Source organism: Theropithecus gelada, chromosome 12 (genome assembly GCF_003255815.1).
Source record: "Theropithecus gelada isolate Dixy chromosome 12, Tgel_1.0, whole genome shotgun sequence".
Classification (NCBI taxonomy): domain Eukaryota; kingdom Metazoa; phylum Chordata; class Mammalia; order Primates; family Cercopithecidae; genus Theropithecus; species Theropithecus gelada.
The window spans coordinates 116,463,507-116,489,466 of NC_037680.1; the positions used below are offsets into that span (position 1 = coordinate 116,463,507).

General features: G+C 49.0%; 1 protein-coding gene across 4 annotated transcripts in view; it reads right to left on the bottom strand.

Annotated features, from left to right (window-relative positions):
* Positions 1 to 937: 937 nt before the first annotated feature.
* Positions 938 to 25,960, bottom strand: part of NDUFA10 (NADH:ubiquinone oxidoreductase subunit A10) — a 64,065-nt gene continuing 39,042 nt past the window's right edge. For 3 of the 4 annotated variants that reach the window (XM_025404492.1, XM_025404489.1, XM_025404490.1), the window contains one exon: positions 938 to 1,388. In XM_025404492.1, the coding sequence (XP_025260277.1) occupies positions 1,325 to 1,388 (64 nt within the window). In that variant the 3' untranslated portion in view covers positions 938 to 1,324. Of the gene's footprint in view, positions 1,389 to 22,473; positions 22,555 to 25,960 lie in introns of those variants that run through there. The other variant, XM_025404491.1, reaches the window with a different exon arrangement.

Below are 25,960 nucleotides of genomic sequence, written 5' to 3' on the forward strand. Positions count from 1 at the left end.
CACATGTGGCTAGGAGCTACCATATTGGACACAGTGGAGCTTTACAGTGGAAAACTCACAGTTCAATAGGACTCACAACTGACAGCTCAATTCCTAAACGATGATGCTGAACCACAACCAGCTTGTTTTGGTTTTCTAGGCTTTGACAGAGGTGAATAAAGAAATGTGATTTTCTTTCTCATTTCTCAGTTTTGATTGGCAACTTGATTTTCTGGGTAATAAAGAGAGTATATCATTTTGCTTTTGTATTTTATGCCATCAACAGTTTAAGCTCAAATCTCCTTCAGAGGAAGGAGTTTGAGACGCTGAGGACAGCCACCACGTGAACCTTTTCCAATGTCTCTCTTAAAACATATTATTCTGTAAATCTATGGTAATTTTCTCCTTTTGCTATTTCTTCTTCCCTTTATTATTTCTTTTCTTTTTTTTTTTCTCTCTCTCTCTCTCTCTTTCTTTCTTTTGAGACGGAGTCTGGCTCTGTGGCCCAGGCTGGAGTGCAGTGGCACGATCTCTGCTCACTGCAAGCTCCGCCTCCCAAGTTCATGCCATTCTCCTGCCTCAGCCTCCCAACTAGCTGGGACTACAGGTGCCCACCACCACGCCCGGCTAATTTTTTTGTATTTTTAGTAGACACGGGGTTTCACTGTGTTAGCCAGGATGGTCTCGATCTACTGACCTTGTGATCCGCCTGCCTCGGCCTCCCGAAGTGCTGGGATTACAGGCTTGAGTCACCGCGTCCGGCCCACTTTCTTTTTTTTTTTTTTCCACTCTAATGTAGCACATTACTAAAATAAATACAGTAGGCCTTTAGAAAATCTCTTCAGCATAATGTAAGTCTCAATTAAACCACACCACACCAAACAGGGCACAGAGCAGCGTGTGTGCACGTGTGCAGCTTCGACACAACCGCACGCACACAGACGCACGACGGGGAAAGTCCCACAGAAACGCTTTTATTTCTGGAAGTCGGAAGAAAAACAACGTACACAACCCGAATGGCACAGAGGGCAGCACTGAAACCACAGGGGCCGCCGAGAGCCGGCCGTTCACAGCAGACCACTGTTTTCCAGTGAGAGTGGTGGGCCATTCCAAAACAAAGCCAGAGGGTTCCAAACATCCAGAATGGACGCTGCTCCCCCGACTCCATTACCTACACTACAGGATGGATGGCTTTTTGTGAGACCACTTCTTCCACTGTGCAATTTTCGCATTATTTACCCTCCCCCGATCTTAAAGTCATATGGCGTCCAGGAGAGTGCGGCTGGTGCAGCTTGGCCGTCGCTGTCGCTGTGACGCAGCTGGAGCAGAAGGTGGCCCGTTCACTTCAGCCAGATCCACTTGTCTCCCACCTCGGTGTTGTACCCAGGGCTGTACTTGCGGCCTGGCAGCTGTGGGGGGAAACAGGCATTGGTGCACTCTGTTTAAAGTGAAAGAATGTTTTCCCAGCTCCTAGTTCAATGTTTACCCAGCAGATGCCTGTAATTCACGAGTTCATTCAACAATGCTGGTGAGCACCTATCTGTGGCAGGTCTATCCTGTGAGTGCAAGGATGCCACAGGTACACAAACCACAACCCAGCCCTGCCTGCCAGGAGCTTCCGTTCCGGGGCAGGGAGCCACAAATGGAAAGGAACCACCTGACTGTCCTCATTAATGTCAGGAGGGCAACAAGCACCACGGGAGGGGGACAGGGACAGCCACGCAGACACAGGGATGGGGCTCGGGCCCAGAAACCACAGTTCACCAACGGAAACACCAAGTTATCTCTGAAAACCCCCCAGGTGAAATCCCCTCTGAAGAGAGTCTGCAGGGGCCCTTGGGGTCCCTGCAGGGCTGGGCCGCTGGCTGGAAGGGGCCCTTGGCGGAGTGGGAAAGTAAGTTTCATCCAGGCCTTTTAAGTAGATGTGGGCAGGGTTGAGGAAAACCAGCAAAGGAGGGGGAAGCACTGCAGGACTGACCCTAGCGGGAGCCACTGAACAGCTCCAGGAGCAACAGGAGGAAGGGACCACAGAGCCCAGGAGGAGCAGATGCTGCAGGAGAGGCCAGCAGGGACTGAGCTGGGCAGTGACGGAGCTGCAGGAGGGATGTTACAGCTCCCACTTCTCCCACCATCTGGGAGAGGCCAGGGACCCAGGTGGCGATCCACAGAGGCCAACCTCACAGGGCACAGGGAGATCTAGGGGGCAACAAGAGCCCCCGCCAGCACAAAGACGCCTGTTCACGAGGGTAGGTGGCCAGCACAGGGCTGGCTGAGGCGGAAGGAGGAGTGCTGCTCTGCAGGACCACCTCACCGTGGAGCCGGAAGGAAAGCGCCCATCACAGTGTGTGTCGCCCAGCGATGGCAGGTGGGAAAATGAGTTTTTTCCTATTTTCCAACCAGCAGGGGCACACAGCCAATTTGTGTACACACACACACACACCCCTTCCAAATTCTGCCCTTAAGAGCGGGTACTAAAACCATTTATCAGCTTTTCCTCTAGCCTAATCAGCAGCAGCATTCGCAGCCAGCCGCACGGCCAAGGCTGCCTGGACCACGCCACTGAAATGTGCCTGCTCGCCTCTGCCACGGTGGCCACACAGTGACAGACGAACACACAACGTATCCTACGGAGCAGCAGAGAGGTCGCCCCAAGACCAGCCATCTCAGACACAGGACAGGCAGAGCTCTGAGGATCTTCAAGGCCCGGGAGCCACCCTCCTTCCTCCCCAGAAAGCCTCTCCTCTCCTCGGTGTGCAGCTGTGAAGTGGGCCCTGGAAGTGGAGGGGCCGGTGCTGTGTTAGTCCGTTCTTGCACTGCTATAAAGACATACCTGGGGCTGAGTAACGCAGAGAGAAAAGAGGTCTAATTGGCTCACAGTTCTGCAGGCTGTGTGGGAAGCACGGTGCCAGCATCTGCTTCTGGGAAGGCCTCAGGAAGCTTCCAATCATAGCGGAAGGCAAAGCGGGGGCAGGCATGCCACATGGCGGACGCAGGAACAAGAGCAAGAGCGTGAGGGGTGGGGGGGGTGGAAGCTGCCACATACTTTAAAATGAGCAGGTCTCATGTGAACTCTGTGAGAACATACTCATTACCTCAAGGAGGGCACCAAGCCATTCATGGGGGATCTACTCCCATGACCCAAACACCTCCCACCAGACCCCACCTCCAACGGGGGATCACATTTCTACGTGAGATCTGGAGGGGACAGACATCCGAACTACATCAATGCTCATCTAAAGGCAGGCAGGGGTGGGTGGCACAGCCAGACTCCAGCCCTCTGGCCCAGGACACAGTGTGGATACAGACGGTTTTGTCTGGGTACCAGGAGAATTCTGGGACACAGAAGAAAAAAGAAAAGCCCAGCTCCTTCAGGAGTGTGAAATCTGAAAAGAGACTGAGGTGAAAGCACAGGTCATTCAGCCAGTGACGCCAAGACAGCCCAGGGGGTTTGCTATTGTGGGATCCCAGCAGGGAGCGCAGGCAGCTGGTCTGGCAGAGTCCAGGGAGGTGTCTGGAGAGTGAGGGACCCTCCAGGGTCAGGGGGATCCCCCAACACTGCTGCTCGAACTACAGGTGTCTACAGGTGGCAGGAAGACTGTAGGAGAGGGCCGTGACTTTCTGGCTTCACGGTCTGACAGACCTTTGGCATAAGGTGTGACCTGTGTCAGACGGGCTGCAGGTGCTGTTCCTGGACTGGGGAGCAGTGATGGGCACCTGGGGCTGGCCTCAAAGGGCCTGACGGGGTCAGGAAGGCCTGGGTCACAGAGAGAAAGAGCTGGTCGACCCCAGGGAAGGTGAGTGTCAGGTCTGCTTACAGAATGGGTGCAGGGTGTGGGGGCTCCACGGCAGGCTGCCCCACAGAGATGACCCGTGGGCAGTTGGAAAACTGCGTCTGTGGCTTAGAAGACAGGGCTGTGCAGCCACCTCCCATTACTGAGAGAGCCAGCGCCACATGAGCCGGCCACCCAGGGTGAGGGCGAAGAGAAGAGGCTGAAGAGCAGCACCGCACGGCTGAGGCCTGAGGCTGCAGAGGGACTGAGGAGTGAGGCGCGTAGGCCACAGGAGGAGCTGGGCGTGACCACACGAGACACACGCCGCCTCGTGTCATGGTCACCAGATGGCCACGAGCTCTGCACAAGGACACGAGGAGCGGGGTGGAAGGAGACCACACTAGTGGGGAAGCAGTCAGCAGCTGAGGAAGGGGACACAACGCCCGGGCTGCCTTTCACACGCCAGGTAATGGCACATGTGTCTGCGCCTGCATGCCCATGCATGTGCAGGGGGCTGGTGGGCAGGGTCTCTGCATCAAAGAGAGGTGGAGATCTCCATCTCAAGATGCCCAGCCCCCAGAGCCTGTGAACACATGATCTCACCTGGCAAAAGGGCCTCTGCAGCAGGGGACTGGGAGATCATCTGAGGGGCCCCAGACCATCACTAGGGGACTGGGAGATCATCTGGGGGGCCCCAGACCATCACTAGGGGACTGGGAGATCATCTGAGGGGCCCCAGACCATCACTAGGGTCCTCAGAAATCAGAGAAGGAGATGTGCAATGGAAGCAACGGCCACAGAGATGTGGGGCCAGGGACTGAGGAACATGGGCGGCCTCTAGAAACTGGAAAGGGAAAGGACATGGATCTCCCCTTAAGCCCCCAGAAGGAGGCAGCCCCGCCCGCACCCTGATTTTAGAACCTCTGCCTCCAGAACTTTAGGAGGATGCACGAGTACTGTTTTAAGCCACTAGAGAGTAGTAGCTGGCAGCAGCAGCAACAGGTGACTCCTGCGGGGTGTCTGCTTTTTATGATGGGAGACACCGGGGCACGTCTGTACAACAGGAAGAAGACAGCTGTGCAGGGGACAGGCCGAGGATGCAGGAGAGCGTGGGTCACCCCCAAGACACAACACAAGGAAGGGGCAGGCCAGAGAGCTGCGAAAGCAGCAAGGCCCTCCAGGCACACTGGAGGCCAGGACGCCTCCAGTAGAACCACACTCAAACAGGACTGCGGCAGCCAGGAAACAGTAACAGTGTTTGTAGTTGGTTCCACATCCAAGAGGTCGTCCTGCCAGAAATTCGTTTCTTTTTCCCTAAAGGCCCAACTGCAGAATTACGTCCAAAGAACAGAAAGTTGACATCTGAACAAAAGATTACCTGAAAGGTTTTCCCGTTTAACCAACCTGCTGCAAACCCACACGACGGCCAGTGGGCCCCTCTCTTAAGACGCCCTAGGTCAGCTTCCCCAGGGTTTTTCAATTAAAGTTGTCATTTAATGTTCTACCCAAACACAGGACCAGCCATGCAGGTTTCTTCACAGCAGTACTGACAGAGGAAGGGCTGGGTTTGGGATAGTCTGGCTCCGTTTTCATCTTTGCAAATAGAATTTTAAATCAGAGCGGATAATAGAAACTCGCAGAATACCAAACCTGCTAAGTCCAGCCAGTGGCCATTAATTGTCTTGGAAAATTTGTCTCTGGACGAACTGGCCTTTGATACCCAGGAGGGTTCTCAGATCCTGGGGGTCTCTTTTCAGTGTTTTAGGCCAACAGAGACCCATGCAGTGGGGAGAGGTTCATCTGGAGCATCTCACACCAGGAAAATGCAAAACCATCCCGTTTACATTACTACTTCACGTCTGTATCTGGTAAGTTAAAATAAGCCTCAACCCCCAAACCCAGTGCTCATTCATCACTCGAGGAAAAGCGCACGGTAATGCCTCGGGGAGGAAAGCAGCACAGCCCGTTCCCTCACGGGGCAGCCCCACTCCGGGACCTGCATCAGGCCTCGCCAGACCTTCCTCCTGGGCCACGCTTTCCCGGATCTGCTCGTTCACGGTGCCTGGGTGCGTGACACACGTGTGTGGCTGTGCGTCCGAAGGCCGAGATGGAAAGGGCATGTGGTGAACTATCTCAGGCGCGGGCCGTACACCTACTTTAAAATGAAAAGAAAATCATTTTCCTCCTGACAGAAGTTGGGGCTTCTGCTGAGTGCATACCGGGTGAGCAAACCAAGAATCCTTAAGGAGCAAAAGAAGAAAGAGCGCCTAACAGAAAAAGGAACCAACCCCTCCAATGCTCATCCTCTGCAATCCCCTCTACTGCACAATGTGAACAGTTTCCCTCGCTGGATCTCTGAATTCAAGGCCTTTTGGACTCATTAGATTCACGGTGATCTGGCAAGTTTAACACTTTCAGGAGGCTCTTTCCCTGCATTCCATTTTCTATTAGAAATCAAAAGTAAAGTTTACTAAAGAAACGGAAAAAACCCTCAATAAATTACAAAGCCAAACATTCCAAGTCCTATTCCAGAGCTCAGCAGCTAAGCTGCCCTCCACCCGTGACCCTGGCATGCGTCAGTCCCTGGTGGCCCACCCAGAGTGTTCCAGGGCGAGGCTTGGAGCCGGGAAGGGATTTCAGACAGCACACTGGGAGGCTCCCTGCCCAGTCACCTCGGCAACCTGGGCTGACTCAGTGTAGAAAACGAGTTCCTTTCCCTGAGAGCTGCTGGTCACGGGGGGCTGGGCTGGAAATGACAGCTCCCTCCGCCCCCTGATGGAGCCCAGACACGGAGGACGAGCAGGGTGGGCTTCCATCCCAGGCTGCAGAGGGTGTGCACATTTGTATCAGCAAATACAGAACGACCTATGAGGGGTGTGTATGCACTGCAGCCCAGCCTGTTTGGGGATGTGGATCTGGGCTTTCTTCTCCCGGAAAACCCCGCAAGACTGGACTTCTTCCTACCCACGCATCCTGATTCACATACAGGAAAGACAGGAAAAGAGAGTATCAGACACTCTCATCAAACCCACTCCTGATTTCCCCCAAATATCTGTGTGCAAATCTGTGTGTCAGAAGTCCACGCTTAATGTAAACCAACATGATGATTTTCCTGACCCTCACAGTTAATGGGGTGAATGGCACACACACCCAGGTGGGTACTGCTACCCTCTCCCCCACCAACCCAAAGGCTACACACAAAGAAACCTGAACAGGGCTGCCTGAGGGAGGCGCCCTGGGCAGCTGGGGAACAAAGGAGGAGCATTGCTCTCATCTGTACACTCTGATGTATCTTTCGAATTTTACAGCATGTGCAAGGATTTCCTTTTTCTTTTTTGTTTTTCCCCTAAGGAGAGAGAGATTAAGTAACTTGCTAAGGGTGGCACATGGCCAGTCTGTTCACAGAGCTAGAATTGGAGCCATGTCCTGCTGGCTCCTGAGTCTGCTCCTAACCACTGGCCCACATTGTACGTCAGGCTGTGCCTCTTCCAGCCTATGGTCGTGTCCGTTCCCAGTTTTCCCATCATAAATAACACTGACGTGCCCCCTCTAGATTTATGTGCTTAAGATAAATTTCTAGAAATGGAACTGCTTGCTTAAGGAAAAACAATAAACAGAGCCATAGATGCTGACGCAGCCACCAGAATGGGTTTAATTTAATAATGCCAAGACGCTGCTTCAGATCATTATGCTGCTGCTTACACTTCGGGGCTGATTCAGAGCCTGGGTTTCTCGTTAGGAATTTATACCAGGCTCCTGGCCTTTTAGTGCCTCATGCACGGGTCAGCAAACTATAGCCCACAGATCAAATCTGGCCACTGACTGCTTCTGTAAATGAGGCCTCACTGGCACAGCCTGGTCCATGCATTTACACACTGGCTGGTGGTGCTTTTGCACAGCGCAGAGCTGAGCGGCTGTGAGAGGCTGTGTGGCCCAGAGCTAGGAATCTTTACTCTCTGGCTCTTTAATGGAAACCTTTGCTCATCACTGGCCTAAGAAAGACAGGAAGGTAACAAGACAGTAAAGCTGAGTCCACGACATGGTTTAAGTTCACTTAGTCCACAGTTACTTTGTAAGTACCCACAGGTGCCAGGTCCTGTGCCAGGCAACAGCAGGGAACAGGGTGATTCCCCAGCTTCAGGTGGGGTTACAGAGGAAGATGAAACATGCTGTTCTTTTATTTAAAGTGACTCCACTGAGTTTATGTGATTCAACGTGAGGACTAGATTGAGTTCTGATGTTAGAAAGGTGCCCACTTCTAAATGCTACAGCCAACCTGGGATCTGTGCCATAGAGGCCGAGGCCGCATACTGAAGGCTAAGGCCGCACACGGAGGCTTCTCCCAGGTGCTTCTCTTGGGTGCACAATTTAGACATGTCCTACATTAGTGCTTCAAATGCCAGCTGTTCGCACAGAAATCAGTCAAGGAAATATATATATACACACATACATACACACACACACACACACACACACACACTCATTCTAACGCAGGAAACTCCTTGTACTCATGAACACTGGGTCCTAACTGCTTTGAGAGAGATGAACGAAGGCAATCCTCTCTTCTCTGGCTCCATAAAACCTAGAAACAAGTTGGAATGTGGGGGAAACCCAAAGTAGAAGACGGAAGGTGATGGAGGGTGAAAAGGGTGGAGAAATCCCACCCGACCCACACGGACAGAGGCTTCAGGCGCGGACAGAGGCTTCAGGCGCGGACAGAGGCTTCAGGCGCGGACAGAGGCTTCAGGCGCGGACAGAGGCTTCAGGCGCGGACAGAGGCTTCAGGGGCGGACAGAGGATTCAGGGGCGGACAGAGGCTTCAGGCGCGGACAGAGGCTTCAGGGGCGGACAGAGGCTTCAGGGGCGGACAGAGGATTCAGGCGCGGACAGAGGCTTCAGGGGCGGAGCGGACAGAGGATTCAGGGGCGGACAGAGGATTCAGGGGCGGACAGAGGATTCAGGCGCCGACAGAGGATTCAGGCGCGGACAGAGGATTCAGGGGCGGACAGAGGATTCAGGCGCGGACAGAGGTTTCAGGGGCGGACAAGGTGCGGATCAGTAGAGAAGAGGGGGCCATTCAGGAGCAGGGAGGAGGCAGCAAATGCACACAATGCACAAAGCACGGCCTCCGCGGAGTAGCAAGCGCAGACTTGAGCCCTATGGTCTTAAAGAAGCCCCAACATGAAAAAATGCCTCCTCCCGAAATATACCCCAGACTTCAGTCGATGTGAACTATGCAGCTCCTGGGCAATCAGTTACACCGTTAGGGCCTATGTGAGAGGCATCAGGCCAAGTACCAGTCAACAGTTTCCTTCCATGAGGCAGTAACAGGGTCTGAACTTGCCTCCCAGCCAGAGGCAATTAGAAGCTGGAGAAACTGAGTCTGATGGTTGCATCTGACTCTGGGCAGGACACAATTACTAGATTTTAGGGAGTACAGCACTAAAGGGGTGAGGCCTAGGGAGAAAAAGACCTCCAGAAATCTGCACAGAGGACCCACTTGGTCTTTGGCTGAGTACCAATTAGTGTGTGCAGGGGGTAAAACTCCATGAAGCTGGACAAAGTCGACTTCAGGGAAAGAACAGTTTCTGGGGAGTTGCAAGCAGATGACTCCCAGAGCTCACTTAGGGCTGAGTCGGCAAGCTCCCACTGGCCAGAGCAGAGGGGCCTCTCGCTGCACACATGCACCATTCAACAGGGACCCCACGGCCATGCCTTAGCACTGGGCTAAGCCCTTCCTGAAGAAAGCCCATTGCAGGCTCACCAGAAAGCTGATACATCAAGCCTCAAAAGGTTTACACTGACTTGCAAGTACCTTAACTGCTGTCAGAAAAAAGTTCTAACACAGTTCAAAGGAATAGAACAGGATCCAGCACTCAAAAACACAAAACATGCAACGTATGGCAAGCAATGAGACATCTCTCTGCATATGAAACAGGAAAATGTAACCCGTAACAAGGGGAAATGTCAAGCCAACTCAGAACCGACAAAGACGATGAATTGGGAAACAAAGACATTACAACAGCTGTTATAAAAATGTTCAGTACGCTCTAAGAATTAAATGAAAAACATAATAAGGAGAGAATTGGAAAACATAAAAAGCACCAAACAGAATTTCTAGAGCTAAAAAACAGGATTCCTGAAACACAATTCTACTGGGTAAGTGTGGTGGCCATGAAAATGTGCTCTGCAGAGCTCCTGCCGCAGGGAGGACAGTGTGCTCCTCTGCAACGCTCCTGCTGCTCCTGACCCTGCATCTGCCGACCCTCAGGACCCGCTGCCTGCTCATGCCACGGCCACGCACGTTATAGAACATGCCCGGTCAGTGATGGAGCACAGAGGAGCTTCTGGTGCCAGCTGTTCCTGTGGACATGGGACTCCCTGACAGGCATCTTTGGCTCTAGGACACTCGTCAGTCTGGCCAAATCTTTCCTGGATTCTTTCTTCCTGTCTCCTGTCACAGGCTGGCAAGGAAGAGCAAAGACCCTCCTGCCATCTCAGGCTTCCTCTCCCTGATCCTTCAAAGGTGTTTTCTTCCAATGGGCCTCTTCAACTTCTAATCCCTTGGCTTCTGATTCTTGGAAGACCTAAACCAACACAATGCAGTTAACAGCATAGCGTACACCCACGGAAGAAAACAGAAGTGAGCTTGAAGGCAGTGCAGCAGCAACTATCCAAAATTAGGGACAGAAAGAAAAAGGCCAAAAACAAATGGGCAGAGTCACAGGGACCTGTGGAAAACAGCAAGTCACCTAATGCATGGATACATAAGAGTCCCCAAAAGGGGGAGAACAGAAAAAAATCTGAATAATAACCAAACATTTTCCATGTGTTCTGAAAATGATAATCCTGCCACCCAAGACACTCAATGAACCCCAGGCAGGATAAATACCAAGAAAACCACGCAGAGGCACGCCATAATTAAATTATGAAAAACTAATGAGAAAAAGATCACGAGAGAATCTTACAAACAACCGAAGGGAAAAAGGTTCGTGAGGCACAAGAACCAAAGTGAGGAAGAACTGCAGACTTCTCACCAGGAACTGTGCAAGCCAAGAGGCAACGGAATATCTTTTATGTGTTGGAGGGGGGAAAAACTGTCAACCTAGAATTGTACATCAAATGAAAATACCCAGCAAAATGAAGCTGAACTACGTATTTCAGAAAAGCAACAGCTAAGAGAATTCACTGCTCCCAGGTCTGTTCTGTAACAACTGCTAAAGGAAGTTATTCACACAGGAGAAAGATGACGCTGGGTGGAAACTCAGATCCACACAAGGAATAAAGCACATCAGAAATGGTGGAGGGAAGGATAAAAGACTAAAAAATTCTGTTTCAATCTCTTTAAAAGTTACTTTTTAAAGCCAAAATCACAACAGTCCATTGTGTGGTTTCCGGCAAAGCGTATGAGAATAACAGCACAAAGAACACAGAGGGCAGGAACAGCTGTGGCCTCGGGCCAGATACCTGCATTCTGTGTGAGGCAGTTAAATGCTGACAATGTGTGGGTTGACTGTGACAAGTTAGAGATGCCCATGGTGAAACCCTAAGGCAATCATCAGAAATGAAATAAAGAGGGATAGCTCATAAGTCCACAAAGGAAGTAAGATGGAACTACAGTACATACCCAGTCTAAAAAGAACCCAGGAAAAGATGTAAATGTACATCTCATCTGCGATTATACATAGTTGAAATGTAAGGTAAGAAGGAGTAGGTAATTCAGCCAGAGAGGGCACCTCACCTCCCTCTAAGAAAGTTCCTATCCAAGGTTTGGCTAATGACAACAGATGTCACTGAATCATTCATTTGTATGGACAAACTTCTCTGCGTCATTATTTCAGTTTTTGCAAAGACAGCCTCTAACACTTAACAGCCCTACCTACTGCTCTATGCAGTTACTTATCGAAGAACCATGGTAATGAAAGAAGTACCACATAAAAACATTCTCAAAAGGGACTTTGTAAAAAGGAAGTAGAAAAGAACTTATTTGGTGAATGAGTGTGATTAACTTGATAGATCTATCTCAGGAAATGTCATTCAGGAGAAAGCCAAAGAAAACTCCTGAACAAGCATCTCCCCGCCCAGGTACATCACAAAGGTCTCCAAGAAGACCTTCCTTGAGCGCGGCAGCTGACTTGCTATTCCTGGCCAAGGCCATGGCTTTTCTCTACTGAACGCCTGTGTCACTCACTCTTCTTGTGAAGTGCTATCCTGAGCCACCTCTGCCTCCTCGAATCATGCCATGAAATAATGCCCCTTCCTTCTCAGAGCTCCCTTCATCCTTCGACTTTTCCTTTAGTACTCATCAAAAAGTTATGTCCAATGCAATCACTGATATGCTCACTGATACTAGCGGGCAGCCTCTAAGTAGAAACCCTTTCACTAGTGTTATTCCATGTGACCCTGACAGCGTGAGGTAAAGGTAGGCACAGTCTCTATTTTAAAAGAGACACGGGTGTTCAGAGACTTGACTTGCCCAAGGACACGTGGCTAGCTGGTGGCAGGCTGAAAGAGAAGCCCAGGCCTTTTAATGATCAAGTCCAGGATCTTTTTCCCACTATACTATGTAAATATTCGTTGAATTAAACTGTGACTTTTAGTGTGCTCTTAAAAATAACATAATAAGCTCTTTCCTCAATCATATACTACTTATATGAGGTTTTACTGAAATCCCCTCATTCCCTCCAATTTTCCATTTATCTGTCAATCAGCACATAGTAAACGTATGTTGCTCAAGGTCTCAGCTATGAGATTTCTTGGGTGTCTGTTAGGTTATGATCCACAATCCACTCCACCCCGACAAAGGTGACTCCAATCTTTCTGTAGCTCCTTTCGTAAGTAACTCAAAGAACTTCCCTTGGGGGATGTTTATATCCTAGTAGTCACCTCAGGGACATTCAAGGATGCTCACAGTTTCCCAGTTGAAAGAGTTTTCATGAAGGACGTGTGTGTGTGTGTGTGTGTGTGTGTGAACATGTATACATATATTTGTAAATATATTGAGAAATATTAAACATACTTATAAATAAATATATGTATATTCCAGCAACAAATCCTTTATTGTACTACTGTAAATATAAATTAAACAAAAAAAAGGATTGAGTGAGGGCGGCCTGTCTACTGGGTCGGCTTCCTCCGCTGGGGCAAGAAATGGGTTGTGCCAGGCATGACTGGCTCCCCTCTCTCTAGATGCACTGAGGAGCTCCGAACTACTGCACAGTTCCGGGGTGATTTGGAAATTCCAGTTTCCAACCCCTATTTCCCATTATAACATATAAATGCTAATGGATTCTGCTTAGAGTTTTTCATTAATTTTAAAGAAGAGGATTATAGATATTAAAGACATTTCTCTGATACACAATTTCCCTTAATTTCCGTTACTGCAGAACACAAATCCAGTATAACAAAATTGGCATCAATTTTCAAAAAATCTTTTATCAGTCAACTTTCAAAAACCATATTTTTGTTTTGAAAATGTGTGTTCTATTTTTTAGCACATAAAACTATAGCTTCCTACAAATATATCATTATTTAGCTGTCAAATTTGTTGCAATGAGTATTAACAACAGTTCAAATGTCTTAATCCTCCTTAACTCTTAGTAGCTGTGAATAACAGAAAAGTTCCTAACCTAAGTGCTTGTTTTAAACCTGAAAATAGTATGCTTTCTAAAAATTCTAAAATAAATAAAATAATATGTCAACATACAGTAAAGTCAGGGCACTTGGTTTTCCAGATTGCAGGGAAGACATTATCTTATCACCTTCCATCAGTAGACAGGCAGATACCACATACCAGCAGCAATCACATACAAACCAATGTACCTGGTAAAGAGCACCCTTCAGGCCAGTCATCTTCTTCGAGTGACACATGCTGATAATTTTCTATATACAGAGATGTAAATAACTGGGGCATACAGATTAATGCTGCGTTTCAATGATTAATTTTCACAGTGCATGTGGCAGGGCACAAAGTGGAGAGAACACTGAAGGCATTATGCATTTACTTTCAAACCCAATTAAGTAACTTCTAAACTGAAAATTTGTATTTTAACACAACTAGATACCAAACTGAGTTCCAAGTAAGGTCTGAATGTCATGAGGAATCTAAAGCAATCACGTCCTGCCTTCCGTCTCCAGCATGTTTAGGTAAACTGATCCTAGTGCTTTTCTGTAAGGTGAATTTCATAAAGGCAAGAACATACAGTATTAACATTAAAGTTATCAAAAACATCTCTATTTTAAAAAATGGTAAGGGAGAACTCAATACTGAAAATGAAAACAACTTGAGATAGTAAAAGAAATAAAAATAGCAGGAGAGAAAACAGAGGATTCTGTTGTCCTAGCAACTATCTTGGACACGATCAGCTTCGAGGAGGAAGTGCAGTATCTTAACGGCATCTGGCCTCCTTCCATTGAAAAGAGACTGAATTGGTAAAGTAGAAACCAAATCACAGTTTGTCTGATCCAAGGCAGGGCTGCACAGAAATAAAAAGTGACCTGATACAATGTTTAAAACGTGACTTTAAAGAATTAGCAGCCTGTCCTGCACACATTCAGTATTTTCATGAACTTACACAGGGTCAATTCCAAGCACCCAATGAGGGTCGCCAATAAAAAAGGTGTTCATAAATATTGCTCAGACCCCAGGTACACATGCCCCTCTGAAAGTGCTGCTTTACTTATTTATTTACTTTTATTTAATTTTAGTTTTTCTGAGATGGAGCCTCACTCTGTTGCCCAGGCTAGAATGCACTGGCAATTCTGGCTCACTGCATCCTCTGCCTCCCGGGTTCAAGCGATTCTCATGCCTCAGCCTCCCGAGTAGGTGGGATTACAGGCGCTCGCCACCATGCCCGGCTAATTCTTGTGTTTTTTAGTAGAGGCAGGGTTTCTCCACGTTGGCCAGGCTGATCTCCAACTCCTGACCTCAAGTGATCTGCCCGCCTCGGCCTCCCAAAGTGCTGGGATTACAGGCGTGAGCACCGCACCCCATGAAAACACTGTTTTAGATGAAAACTTGGATTCCTGAGGCATCAGTGCCCTAGCGCGGGGTGTCGCCTAGAGTGTGGACAGGCGCCTGAGAGCCACCAGGACACTAGCCAGACCTGCGACAGGACTGGTCAAAAACTCCAAGGTCACAGGACCAACAACACCAAAAATCATAAACCCTTCTATCCATATGAAATCTAAGATCCACTCTATTGTGAAAAGGTCTTTCTTAGTCTGTGTACCCGTGTCACGAGCATGTTCATCAAATGAGAGTTTGGATGTCCCCTCCAAATCTCATGCTGAGATGTAATTCCCAGTGTCAGAGGTGGGGCCTGGTGGGAAGTGTCTGGATCGCGGGGGCGGATCCCTCATGAATGGCCTAGGCCATCTCCTTGGTGATGAGTGAGCTCTTACTCTGAGTTCACACAAGACCTAGTCATTTAAAAATATGTGACACTCCGCCACCAAAGACCCGATCATTTAAAATACGTGACACTCCGCCACCAAAGATCCGGTCATTTAAAAATGTGACACTCCGCCACCAAAGACCCGGTCATTTAAAATACGTGACACTCCGCCACCAAAGATCCGGTCATTTAAAAATGTGACACTCCGCCACCAAAGACCCGGTCATTTAAAAATGTGACACTCTGCCACCCCATTCTCTTGCTCCTGCCATGTTAGGATGTACCTGTTTCCCCTTTACCGTCTGCCATGATTGTAAGTTTCCTGAGGCCTCCCCAGAAGCAGAAGTTGCTACGCTTCCCGTACAGCCCGCAGAACTCTGAGCCAATAAAACCCTTTTAAGTAAATTATCCAGTCTCAGATATTTCTTTATAGCAACATGAGAACAGCCTAACACAACCCCCATGCCTTAGTCTGTGCACGGTGCTCACTCCAGGGGCCCTGCAAGAAGCAGCGGAATGGGAAGCAGCACGGCCACCCGATCACACTTGCCCAAATATGAGTCCTGCCCTCCCAGAAGCTGCAGGACCTCAAAAAGCCACTGTGTCCAACTGCTCATTTGCAAATGGGAATAAGAATAATAGTGCCTTCTTGTGGCAACAGCATGGTGCCCAGCACACAGTAGGTGCTCGGGGTGACCTGGCATTGTTACCACTGTGATCAGCAGCAGAAGTGGTGCCCCTTCAGCCTCCGTCTCTCTGCTCTTTCCCCTTCCTGTCAGGTCCTATTCAGCCCATGACACTCCATTCCCCAGCCCATAATCCTTCCTTCCACCAGCCTCTCCCCACCTCACAGGCCACGGCTGCCAGATTAATCCTAAGAGCCTCCTGGCTCAAGCGTCGACACTTCCTATTGCCAACCACCCTCCCAGAACCCAGCCCGTCGGTTCTGTATCTCTTGCTGTTTCCAACCAAAGCCACGGCACCAGCCAGAAAAATGTCATCTTAACCATCACTCCACGTCATCCATTTAGTAGTCTTACCTTGAGCTAACTTCTCTGGATCTCTGTTTTCCAATCCCTTAAAATTTATCTGATAGGGTTTCTAATAGTCAAGAAGTTACTCTAAATAAAGCCCATAAATCCTCAGGATCTATGAATCTCAAATTCTGGTTCAAATTCCAACACTTCTGACAACCTTTCTTAATTATCCCATCAATGCTGATAAGAAGTTCTTTATACTGTAATTCAAGACTTGGTTATATAACAATGTGCAAGGCTAATTCGATTATATGGAACTCCTCAGGTTCATCTCATGCCTGCTGTAATCCCATGTGGCTTAGGATGAAAACTAAGCTCCACAGTCCACCCCAAGACCCTGTGCGATCTCGCCCCACTCGTCACCCTCCCACCTGCTCTGTCTCCTTTCCCTTCAGATCATGCTCGTCCCAGGGCCACTATCTCCTTTCCCCTCACATCATGGCCCTTGCCGGCCATCCCCTGCAGCCTCCGGCCTTCACAGCCATCCTCCTCCTCCCTCAACTGCCCCCCCCAAGACTCTTCTTTTTCTACTTGGCAAACTCATACCCATCCTGTGAGATGTGAGCCTTCAGACCACAGACACAGCAGCCTACTGCACATCCCTATCCTCTCACGGGTCCCCACAGCCTCTGCAATTCCATCGCACCCTCTGCGCACGTGCCTCTGCCGAGTCTCCAGGGTGTGGAAACTGGGCTATGTCTCCAGCCCTGGTGCAGACTGCGTCTGGCACCGAGTGCAGTGAAATGGGGGCCAGATGAATGCACAGGGAAGGTGGAGCTCCCGCCAACAGGCTGAATGGCCTTGAGAGCACTGCAGAGTGACAAGCAGGAGCCACAGCAGAAGGCGAGGCGACTCCACCATGCGGAGCCAGAAACTATGAGCTGCGGCAGAGGCTGTGAGAGCTCAGAGTGGCCCTAGGAAGGAGTTCCAGTAAAAAGACATGATTCCCTCAGTAAGAGCAGCTCCGAGAACACTAGCAACTTCTGGGGCATCACTGATTTAGACGACTGCATCCCAAACAGCAGCTGTGCTCCTCTTAATTACACAAGGGCAAACAAAGCAAAAATTACAGAACCCCAAAAAGAAAAATGAGTTGGCTGGACCCTTCCTAGACTCAGGTCTTGGTGCCTTTGACTCCATCCAGTCACAGGAAGAGCTGGGAAACCTTCCCCCCGAGGAGATCTCCCCAGACTCAGACTGGAAGCCAGGTTCAGGGACAAGGAAAGACAGACGAGAGAGACAGGAAGTCTAGAATGGGTAGCTGGAGCTTCTTCCTAACTAACGAATGCCACTGGACCCCAACTGCCATCTTCTCGCTTAGTTCAAAGTCACCCATCCATTGGCAGGTACAGGTGGGCGGGCACAGGAACCTGGGATCCAGAGCGCCACGAGCTGCCACTGTTCCTGCCAGTGTCCCGCCACCGTCCCTGAGTGTGGCATGCTAGGCCCTCTAACTCGTCCCTGATGCTGCTCCTGTTTCTGGAGTCCCCATTCAAGGGTGCAGTTGATGGGAAACAGCAGGCTTCCCAGACACCTAGAAAAGGCAGCCAGACCCTTCATGTAGGTGAGAGGATTCACAGGGACAAGAACCACTTCATGCAGGTGAGAGGATTCACACGGACAAGAACCACTGTGTGGAGATCTGACCCACTGCGAGCTCCACAGCTGGACGAGCGTGCCCCTTACAGGCCAGTCAAGACATCTCCAAGATCAATCTGTTCCAGAAAGACTCATGAGCCATCACATCCAGGATGTTCAACCATGCATATTTATTATGTTAGGCACACAAACTGCTGCTTTCACGCTAGGAGAACATAAATGTGACACATCAAATGGCTGTAATCTACTGTCTGGAACTGGCCCTGTGATGTGAAGAGCACCAGTGGATTTTAATCAAGGAATGAGATGCTTCAATGACAATGGCCAACGTGGTCACTGGGCCTGGTCAACCACCCAGCATGGGTCAGCTGGCTTTCTCACCTACCCTCCCAGCACCCTGGATGTAGGTTCTGTGCCTCCACTCCACACATGGCCAATCCAACAGAGAGTGTCTCCCCATGGGAGGAAAGAGCCCTCACCCATCCCTCCACCTCCCCTCAGCAGACTAGGTTGGGGTCCTATGAAACGAGCGGTGATCTGGCCTGGCCATGCCTGCTTGGTGAACTCGGATCTCTGATGAGCCGAGAGGGACCCCCCTGCCGCCTCTGGGATCCCTTTCCTCTCTTGCGTTTTTTCTCTCTTTCCACAAGCACTTACCCTTTTGTCTATAAACACACTGAGAATGCCTTAGCCCTTAAAAACAAGACAAAATAACAAGCTATAGAAGATGGAATCTCTAATTCCCACCAGTCTCCTGACACTTTTCTCAAGGTTCACCTACGACCTGGTCATCAACGCAGTATCCTGGGCGTGGTCAGCCTTCACCACCCCGACCTTCCTGCAGCCTCTGAAAGACACTGAGGCCCCTCTACAGGCTCCTCTGCTGGTGCCCAGGGCCCATGCGGTCTGGCCTGCCTCCTAACACTCTGACAAGCTTAGTCCCCTTCACCAGCTCCTCAGGCTCCTCTGCTGGTACCCAGGGCCCATGCGGTCTGGCCTGCCTCCTAACACTCTGACAAGCTTAGTCCTCTTCACCAGCTTCTCCTCCTTTCAGCAGAAAGCTCCCCTGGACCAACCCCGACTGGACCACTCACAGGCCAGCTTACACAGCACACCAAGTGGCAGGATCTGCTCCCGCTGGACCACAGGCACTTCTATCCCTCCCACCAAGTGGTATGAGTCAGTGGTCTGTTTCCCAGCAGCGATGCCAGTTGTACTTGTCACTGCAATTACAAAATTTAATTAAATGTTATGAAAACTATGAGTCTGAAAAGGAAGAGCTGCTGTTCTGTTAAAACTAGGCTGAAACACTTTGGAACCATTTGATAAAGGTGAGTCGCTAAAATAAGGTCTATTGAAATAGGTGTGGGCGAACCACCTGTAGGTGATGTGGGGAAGAATTCTGTCTTCCCACTGTTTGTATGCTTTTTAGAAACCTAAAAAAGGAGTTTCTGCTTATAAAAGAATTTGAGCTCTAATAAAAAGTGTCTTAAAAGACATGGAACTCTTTTCATATGAAAGTTAGAATAACGGCTTTGTTTCAATGTATAAGCTCCAAACTGATTTCAGAAATTTGCTCAGACACAGGGTGGGCGAGCTTCCCCAGCATCATACCACTCCCTGAGAAGTGCTCTCCTGAGTAACCCTTTCTGGGCTCATCCATCCATCAGTAAATTAAACATAAGGGTCAGGAAAAGATCCATGAGGAAGTATGCCTGGGATTCCCAAACTAAAGCCTTTATACCAAAGTCCTGTTGTTACAAATGGCAAATTCCTATTTTAGAACCCCAACCCACAGCCCCACCCCACCCAGCTGCCCCTACCTGTCTCTAATGTGCTTTATAGCAAGACCCCAGAGTTGGGGGAACTCACTCCACCCGTTTCCTCCAGTCACACACACAACTCTGCAGGAGAGGCAACACGGCAGAGGCCCAGCGCTCCACCGCCCGGTGAGGAAAGGCCACCACCAGGCCCTCAGAGCCCGCTCCCCACCCTGCACCTCCTCCCTGACTCCCTCTGCTGGAATCCTTCAGCAACAGTCTGCTTAATTCTGAAAACCCAAACAGCAAAGAAGCAACTTGGCTGGGCAAGGAGGAGCGACAATGCCTCTGGTAAGTCGGGGCTCTTGGGAAAAGAGATGATGCCTACTCTCAGGGCCCCAGCCCATGGCACCAGCACTCTCACCTGCACCACCAGGATCCTCCCTGACCGCCTTGGCCCTCTGCCTTTGCCCCACAGTTGAAACTCAAGATGGCAAGCAGAGCAACCCTTTGAACCTGAAACCCAGATGCTGCCACTCTCTGGCATGCCAACGCCACCACCTCACCAGGAGTACAGCTGAACTGAGGTCCCCGCGGCAGCTGCGGACCCCGGCTGACCTTGGCCTGTTGCCTTTTCACCTCACTCCCTGCTCAAGCTCACCCCACCTGCATCACACCTCACCATGACGGGCTCTTCTCTAGCTCCAGAACGTGTCCACCTGTTCCTACCTTCCAGGGGGCGCCTGCCCCTACACCCCCACATCCCTCACTCCCCTGCGTCAGGTGCCTGAGACCTCTCTCCAGGGCAGTCTCCTCGGCTGTGCTTTCTCCAAGACCCTGGCACCCTGTTACCTGTCTGTCTATCATCTGCTCTCCCTGCCCACTAGGAGGTGAGCTCCACGAGGGCAGGGCTTGGCTTCACTCTCGGGTGTGGCCCCAATGCTTGCAACAGTGCCTGGCACGATAAAGATCTGCTCAGGGCTAAGTGCAGAAGTGGTAGGACACTGAGATGACACTGTCGGGCAGGGGGTCTGAAATGTCAGGCTTGGCAGCAGGTATTGGGGTAAACTGTCATTCCTACTACCTTAGCGCTCCCAAGATGCCTGACTCTATCCCCAGGATAGAACTCTGATTAAATTAAAAGGCAAGAATTCTTTGATCAGCCAGGTTTCCCTTCTGTGCCTTCGGGTTTGGGGATTTAATCAATCCTGCATTCTGGGGGATTGTTCACTGGGTAAAAACCTATTGAGTATATAAAATGTAGACTTTCTAATTCAGACAGGCCCTCCACAGAATGGCTACAGAAAGAACCAGCACCAAAACAGGCTTTCCAAATATAAAGAAAAATAGGGGAGGCTTCCATTTCTAGCAAAACAGCAGCCCTAATATGCTGAAAAACCTCTTGATATAAAAACCTCTGGAAATGCTTCTACATGTATTGCTGAGCTGCGCAAGAAATCACAAGGGGCTGAGAACGAACAGCAAGTGGAAAAGCCAGAGTGGTGAGCTGAAGCCGCAGAGCCCTGGGGACGCCTAAGAGCTGCTGAGAGCCACAAGACACGGCCTGGCGTCCCTGTGAGGGGACTCCTGAAGGGCCACGCCCTCAGTGCGGGAAGAGCCACAAGACACGGCCTGGCGTCCCTGTGAGGGGACTCCTGAAGGGTCACGCCCTCAGTGCGGGGAGAAGGCCCCCTGACAGCAAGGAGACCCAGCTGGCACCCAGTGGTGAAACCACCCTCCACTGGGAATTCGTAACCAGAGCTTGTCCCCACACAGGTTCGAGGGTGGAAATTCACATTACTTCCAGGGCCTGGAATACCACAAGCAACAAAGGTGCCATCAATCCCTCCCTGCTCCTCAGGAATCTGCGGCCTGGCAGCAGCAAAGGGTCCTGTCAGGAGTAGGCTGCCAGGACTGGGAATCATATAGGATACCCGGTTAAAATCCTTGGGACATACTTATACTAAAACACTAGCTGCTCTCAATTCAAGCTTACCTTGGCATCCTGTACTTCATCCGGCAGCCTGACTCAGGAGGGACCCACTCTCACCAAATGCCCACGGATGGAGCCCCACGGGGCAGAAGCTCAGCACCCAAAGTCTCCAACACAGAGAGGAAAAGAAGTCACCATGGGTGAGAAGAAGAAACAACGAACAAGATCAAACAGTGTCCAGAGTAGCACTCCAGAGACAGAGCATAAAGTAACTAGGTTTACAATGTCCACAGAAAGAGAAGCAAGCGGGAATTACCAGCAAGGAATAAGACCCTACCAACAAGACGCAAATAGCACATAGAGAAAAATTCAAATGTAGACCCATCTTGCAAAACTGCAAAAACACTGAAGTCAGAAAAATCATGAAAATCCTGGAAGAAAAACGAAGACTATAATCCTTACTCTAAAGAATAAAGGTCAAAGCATTACTCCTTTCCCAAGAATCAGAAGTGCTACGTAGTAACTCCTAACCTCCAAGTATCAACAAGGACAATACCCACCATAAAATACGCTTGCAACGTCCTGGGTGTGTTACCACACACAGACCACCTATTTATAGAAGCACAGTGCAAGTATATTTTAAGTTTCTCATGAAAGTATAAGACACAGTTTTAGTAATTTTATTATTTTTGTAACATTAATTGGGATTATAGAAATTCTCATGTTGGTGACAGAATTTGGCTAAAACACGTATTTTTAAGATTAAAAAATAAAAGGCTCCCAGAAAGCGAGAAACTGCCTACCAAGGTAATGGGCTTCTAGGAACCACTGACATGAACCATCCATGGCCTCCACTTGCTCCCGGAAATAACTGGCCGCCAAATACCTCCTGCTGTAATATTCACACGTTCTCTGTGGAATGTCCTCGAACGCTGTTTGCTCCCCTGCAGCAAACCAGTGACCTGACACGTGTACCTGAAGACCGATAAGAAGGTCTCCTCACCTCCAAAGACCAGTGAGAAGCATTTCAGGACCCTTTCTTTCACTCCGCACAGCCCACTGCGGGTAGGGGATCCCCAGCTGCAAGGTGAGGAAGAGGCAATTCTGTTTACCTCGTCTCTGACAAAGGCTGACTTTACTCTCCTTCAGTTACTTGTCTTTTGCAATTTTCATAAAGCAAAACCTGAACTCTTTTCTAAAAAACTTGATTCTTGTCTTGATTGTATTTACGGTTTCTTCTTCCAATGTGTAATTATGGAAAACAGCATTTAATTTTGTTAGCAATTCAAACTTCACAATAATTCTTGCTAAACCTCAGAACCTCTAACTGTGACCCAACTAAAAACAACTTCAGCTGTCCTTGCCCGGTGGCCTCTGCGAGTTGAGGTGTCAGAGACTGAAGGCTCCTGGCTCTGGTATGTTCTCTGTCTGTTCTGATGAGATCAGACACACCTCCACCTGCACACATTCCTGTCTCCGGGCCCTCTCTCTTCCTACACACTTTCCATTTTCCTAGCTATGCCTGTTGTCTTCAGCGGAACTAGACAGGAATGAGATGAAGGCAAACCTGAAACACAAATGATCCAAAAGAAACTCCATTTTCATGAACACTTGCCTTCCTAGTACAGCACGAGTATTTGTTTCCAAAGGAAGGAAAAGAGTTGGAGAAAACGGGTTTTACAGTTAGGGTTTGATTTTTAATGTGTTTTTTGTGCAACAGTTGTTTTTCCCCTCAGCATCTGACGGAAATCGCTGCTAGCACAAGCTGCCTGTCAGATGGCCAGATAAAAGGAAGCCACTCTCGCCAGGGTGGGGCCTCTTGTTAGAAATAAAAACCTCCATCTCCTCCTGCTCCAGGGGAAGGCCTGCACTCTCAGGGGTGTGTGCAAGGAGACACACTTACAGAGGGCTTCACACAAGACATTTCGGTATTCCATTCCTTGTCTGCTAAGGGCTCTACCGAAGTCACTCAGGTCAGAATGAAGCTCCCTGAGGGGCCCCCTGAGCACAGGCTCAGGAGGGAGGGGACTACCCCAAGGGAGGGAGGCTTCCCTAGTGCTCAGAGAAGCCAATCTAGACAGCAGCTCTGCAACCCGTGCAGAGAGCCTTTTGTGAGAAGCCACAAACCTTCCCAGATCTGAAACAGCTGCACGTGAAACCCAGAGGAGCTTTGTTCATTCACCTCCAGGTATCCCCACAATGCTGTCTCCAGAAGGAAATGCAATGAGAACTGTTGCTGATGTCTCTGATGGACAAAAGGAATTTTATGAATTTACAGAAATGGTCATTACTATTTATTACTATTTAAATTCAACTGATAATTTTTTAAGATCAAGCAACTGAATTTCCTTAAACAAAACTCTCTAAATAGTCAGGCAATTCTTACTCAACAGAGGAACATAAAGGCTGTGGTGTGCATGAGGCTTTCTGGAAAGAGGAAGAGCAGCTTCCAGTGGAGACCCAGCAAGCATGACCTCAGCCAGGAGCCCACGGTCAGGGCCAGGGTGCCAGGTCGCACTGACAGCAAGCGCTCCTGATGCTTCATCTCTATAGATTCCTCCCCAAAACACACAGCCCAGTCTAATCGCTAGAAAACCATCAGACAACCCTCAGTTGAGGGACAGTCTACAAAATACCTCACCAGCACTCCTTATTAAAAACAAAGTCTGAGAAAATGTTACAGCCAAGAGGTACCTAAGGAGACATGAGGATCCAATGTCGTGTGATATTCTAGATGGGATATTGGAACAGAAAAAGGATATTAGGGAAAAACTAAGGTAATCTGAATGATTCAAAGTGTGGGCTTTTGTTAACAATAAGGGCCGAATGTAATGGCTCGCACCTGTAATCCCAACACTTTGGGAGGCCGAGGCGGACAGATCACTTGAGGTCAGGAGTTTGAGACCAGCCTGACCATGATGGTGCAACCCCATCTCTACTAAAAATACAAAAATTAGCTGGGCACGGTACCAGGTGCCTATAATACCAGTTACTTGAGAGGCTGAGGCACAAGAATCGTTTAAACCCGGGAGGTGGAGGTTGCAGTGAGTCGAGATCATGCCACTGCACTCCAGCCTGGGCAACAGAGTGAGCCTCGGTTTCCAAAAAAAGAACAAAAAACAAACAAACAAAAAAACCCAGTAAGTATTATTAATTCATTAATTATAACAAATGTACCACACTAACAGAAGAAGTTAATAAAATGGAAACTGGATGTGAGATATGAGAGCTCACTATTACCTTCACGATTTTTCTGTAAATCTAAAACTGTTCTAAACATTCGTTTATTTTTTTAAATGCTTAGAAATTTAAAAATCGGATTTCCCCAGTCATGTAAATACGATTCAAAATTTTAATGTTTCTAAACATTTAATTCAAACCACAAGCCCAATATCATAGATTCTCTTAGATTCTCTTCAATGCTCACAAACTGAAAAGCAGACAAAACCACACAAAACACAGTGATGAAAAACTGCTAGGTGAACTCTCCATGTAACTGGTTAAAACGGCTAACACATCTAGCTGGTGGACTAGTCATGCAGACCAACCCTCCCCTCCTGAACAACCGAACAGGGGACAAGGTAGAAAAGGACTCTACAAAGGCAACATCAGGCTGTAAAGGCAACAGGGCAGGGAGGGCCCTGGATGCCAATGTCCAGAGAAGAAACAAAAACAGCTGGGCTGTACAGGTGGCATCGTTCCTCTCCCTGAGGTGCTCCCCGGTCCCACCAGCAGAGCTGAGGGGCTAAGAAGTCCGGCAGAGCTTTCAGCAGCGGGAGTGCACTGTGGGGCCAAACATGCAGTTCAGGACCCACCAAAAAGAAAGGACCCCGGCAAAAACGGCCTCTCAGTAAGGGCAAGCTGGAAACACCCAGGCCCCACAAAACGGAAGCTCAGTGTCATCAGCGTGCTTCCTGAATGCTCTCAGGGGACCTGCCCTGACTTCCATGCCTGCCAGAAGATGGTAAAGCACATCCTCTCCAGAGTGAGACAACTCCAGGCAAAGTCTCCACAAAAAATGACTGCCACTGGAAAACAACAAAACACCAATGATGAGGCCACCAAACAACAAGACTCAACAACCCCAAACCAAACGTGAGGGACCAGACCACTCACACAGACCTACAAAAGACACAGATACTGCAATTATCACATAATTCTGTGTAACTTTGTGATGAATATGTTTAAGAAATTAGATGACAAAATAATTTCAACAGTAAACTTGAAATTATAAAAGAATGAAAACTCTAGAATCAAAAACAAACCAGGATGAAAATTCGAAACTCAAATATAAGAAATACAGGTCTAACAACAGATTAGGAAGAGCTGAAAGGATGATTAGTAACTTGAAAGGCAGTTTAGAAGAACACATCTAGGCTGATGCACACTCAAGAACAAAAAAACAAAAACAAAAAAACAGGATGAGAAATACAGAAAGGAGCAGATGCATGAAGAACATGGTGCATGGTGAAAAGGACCAACATAT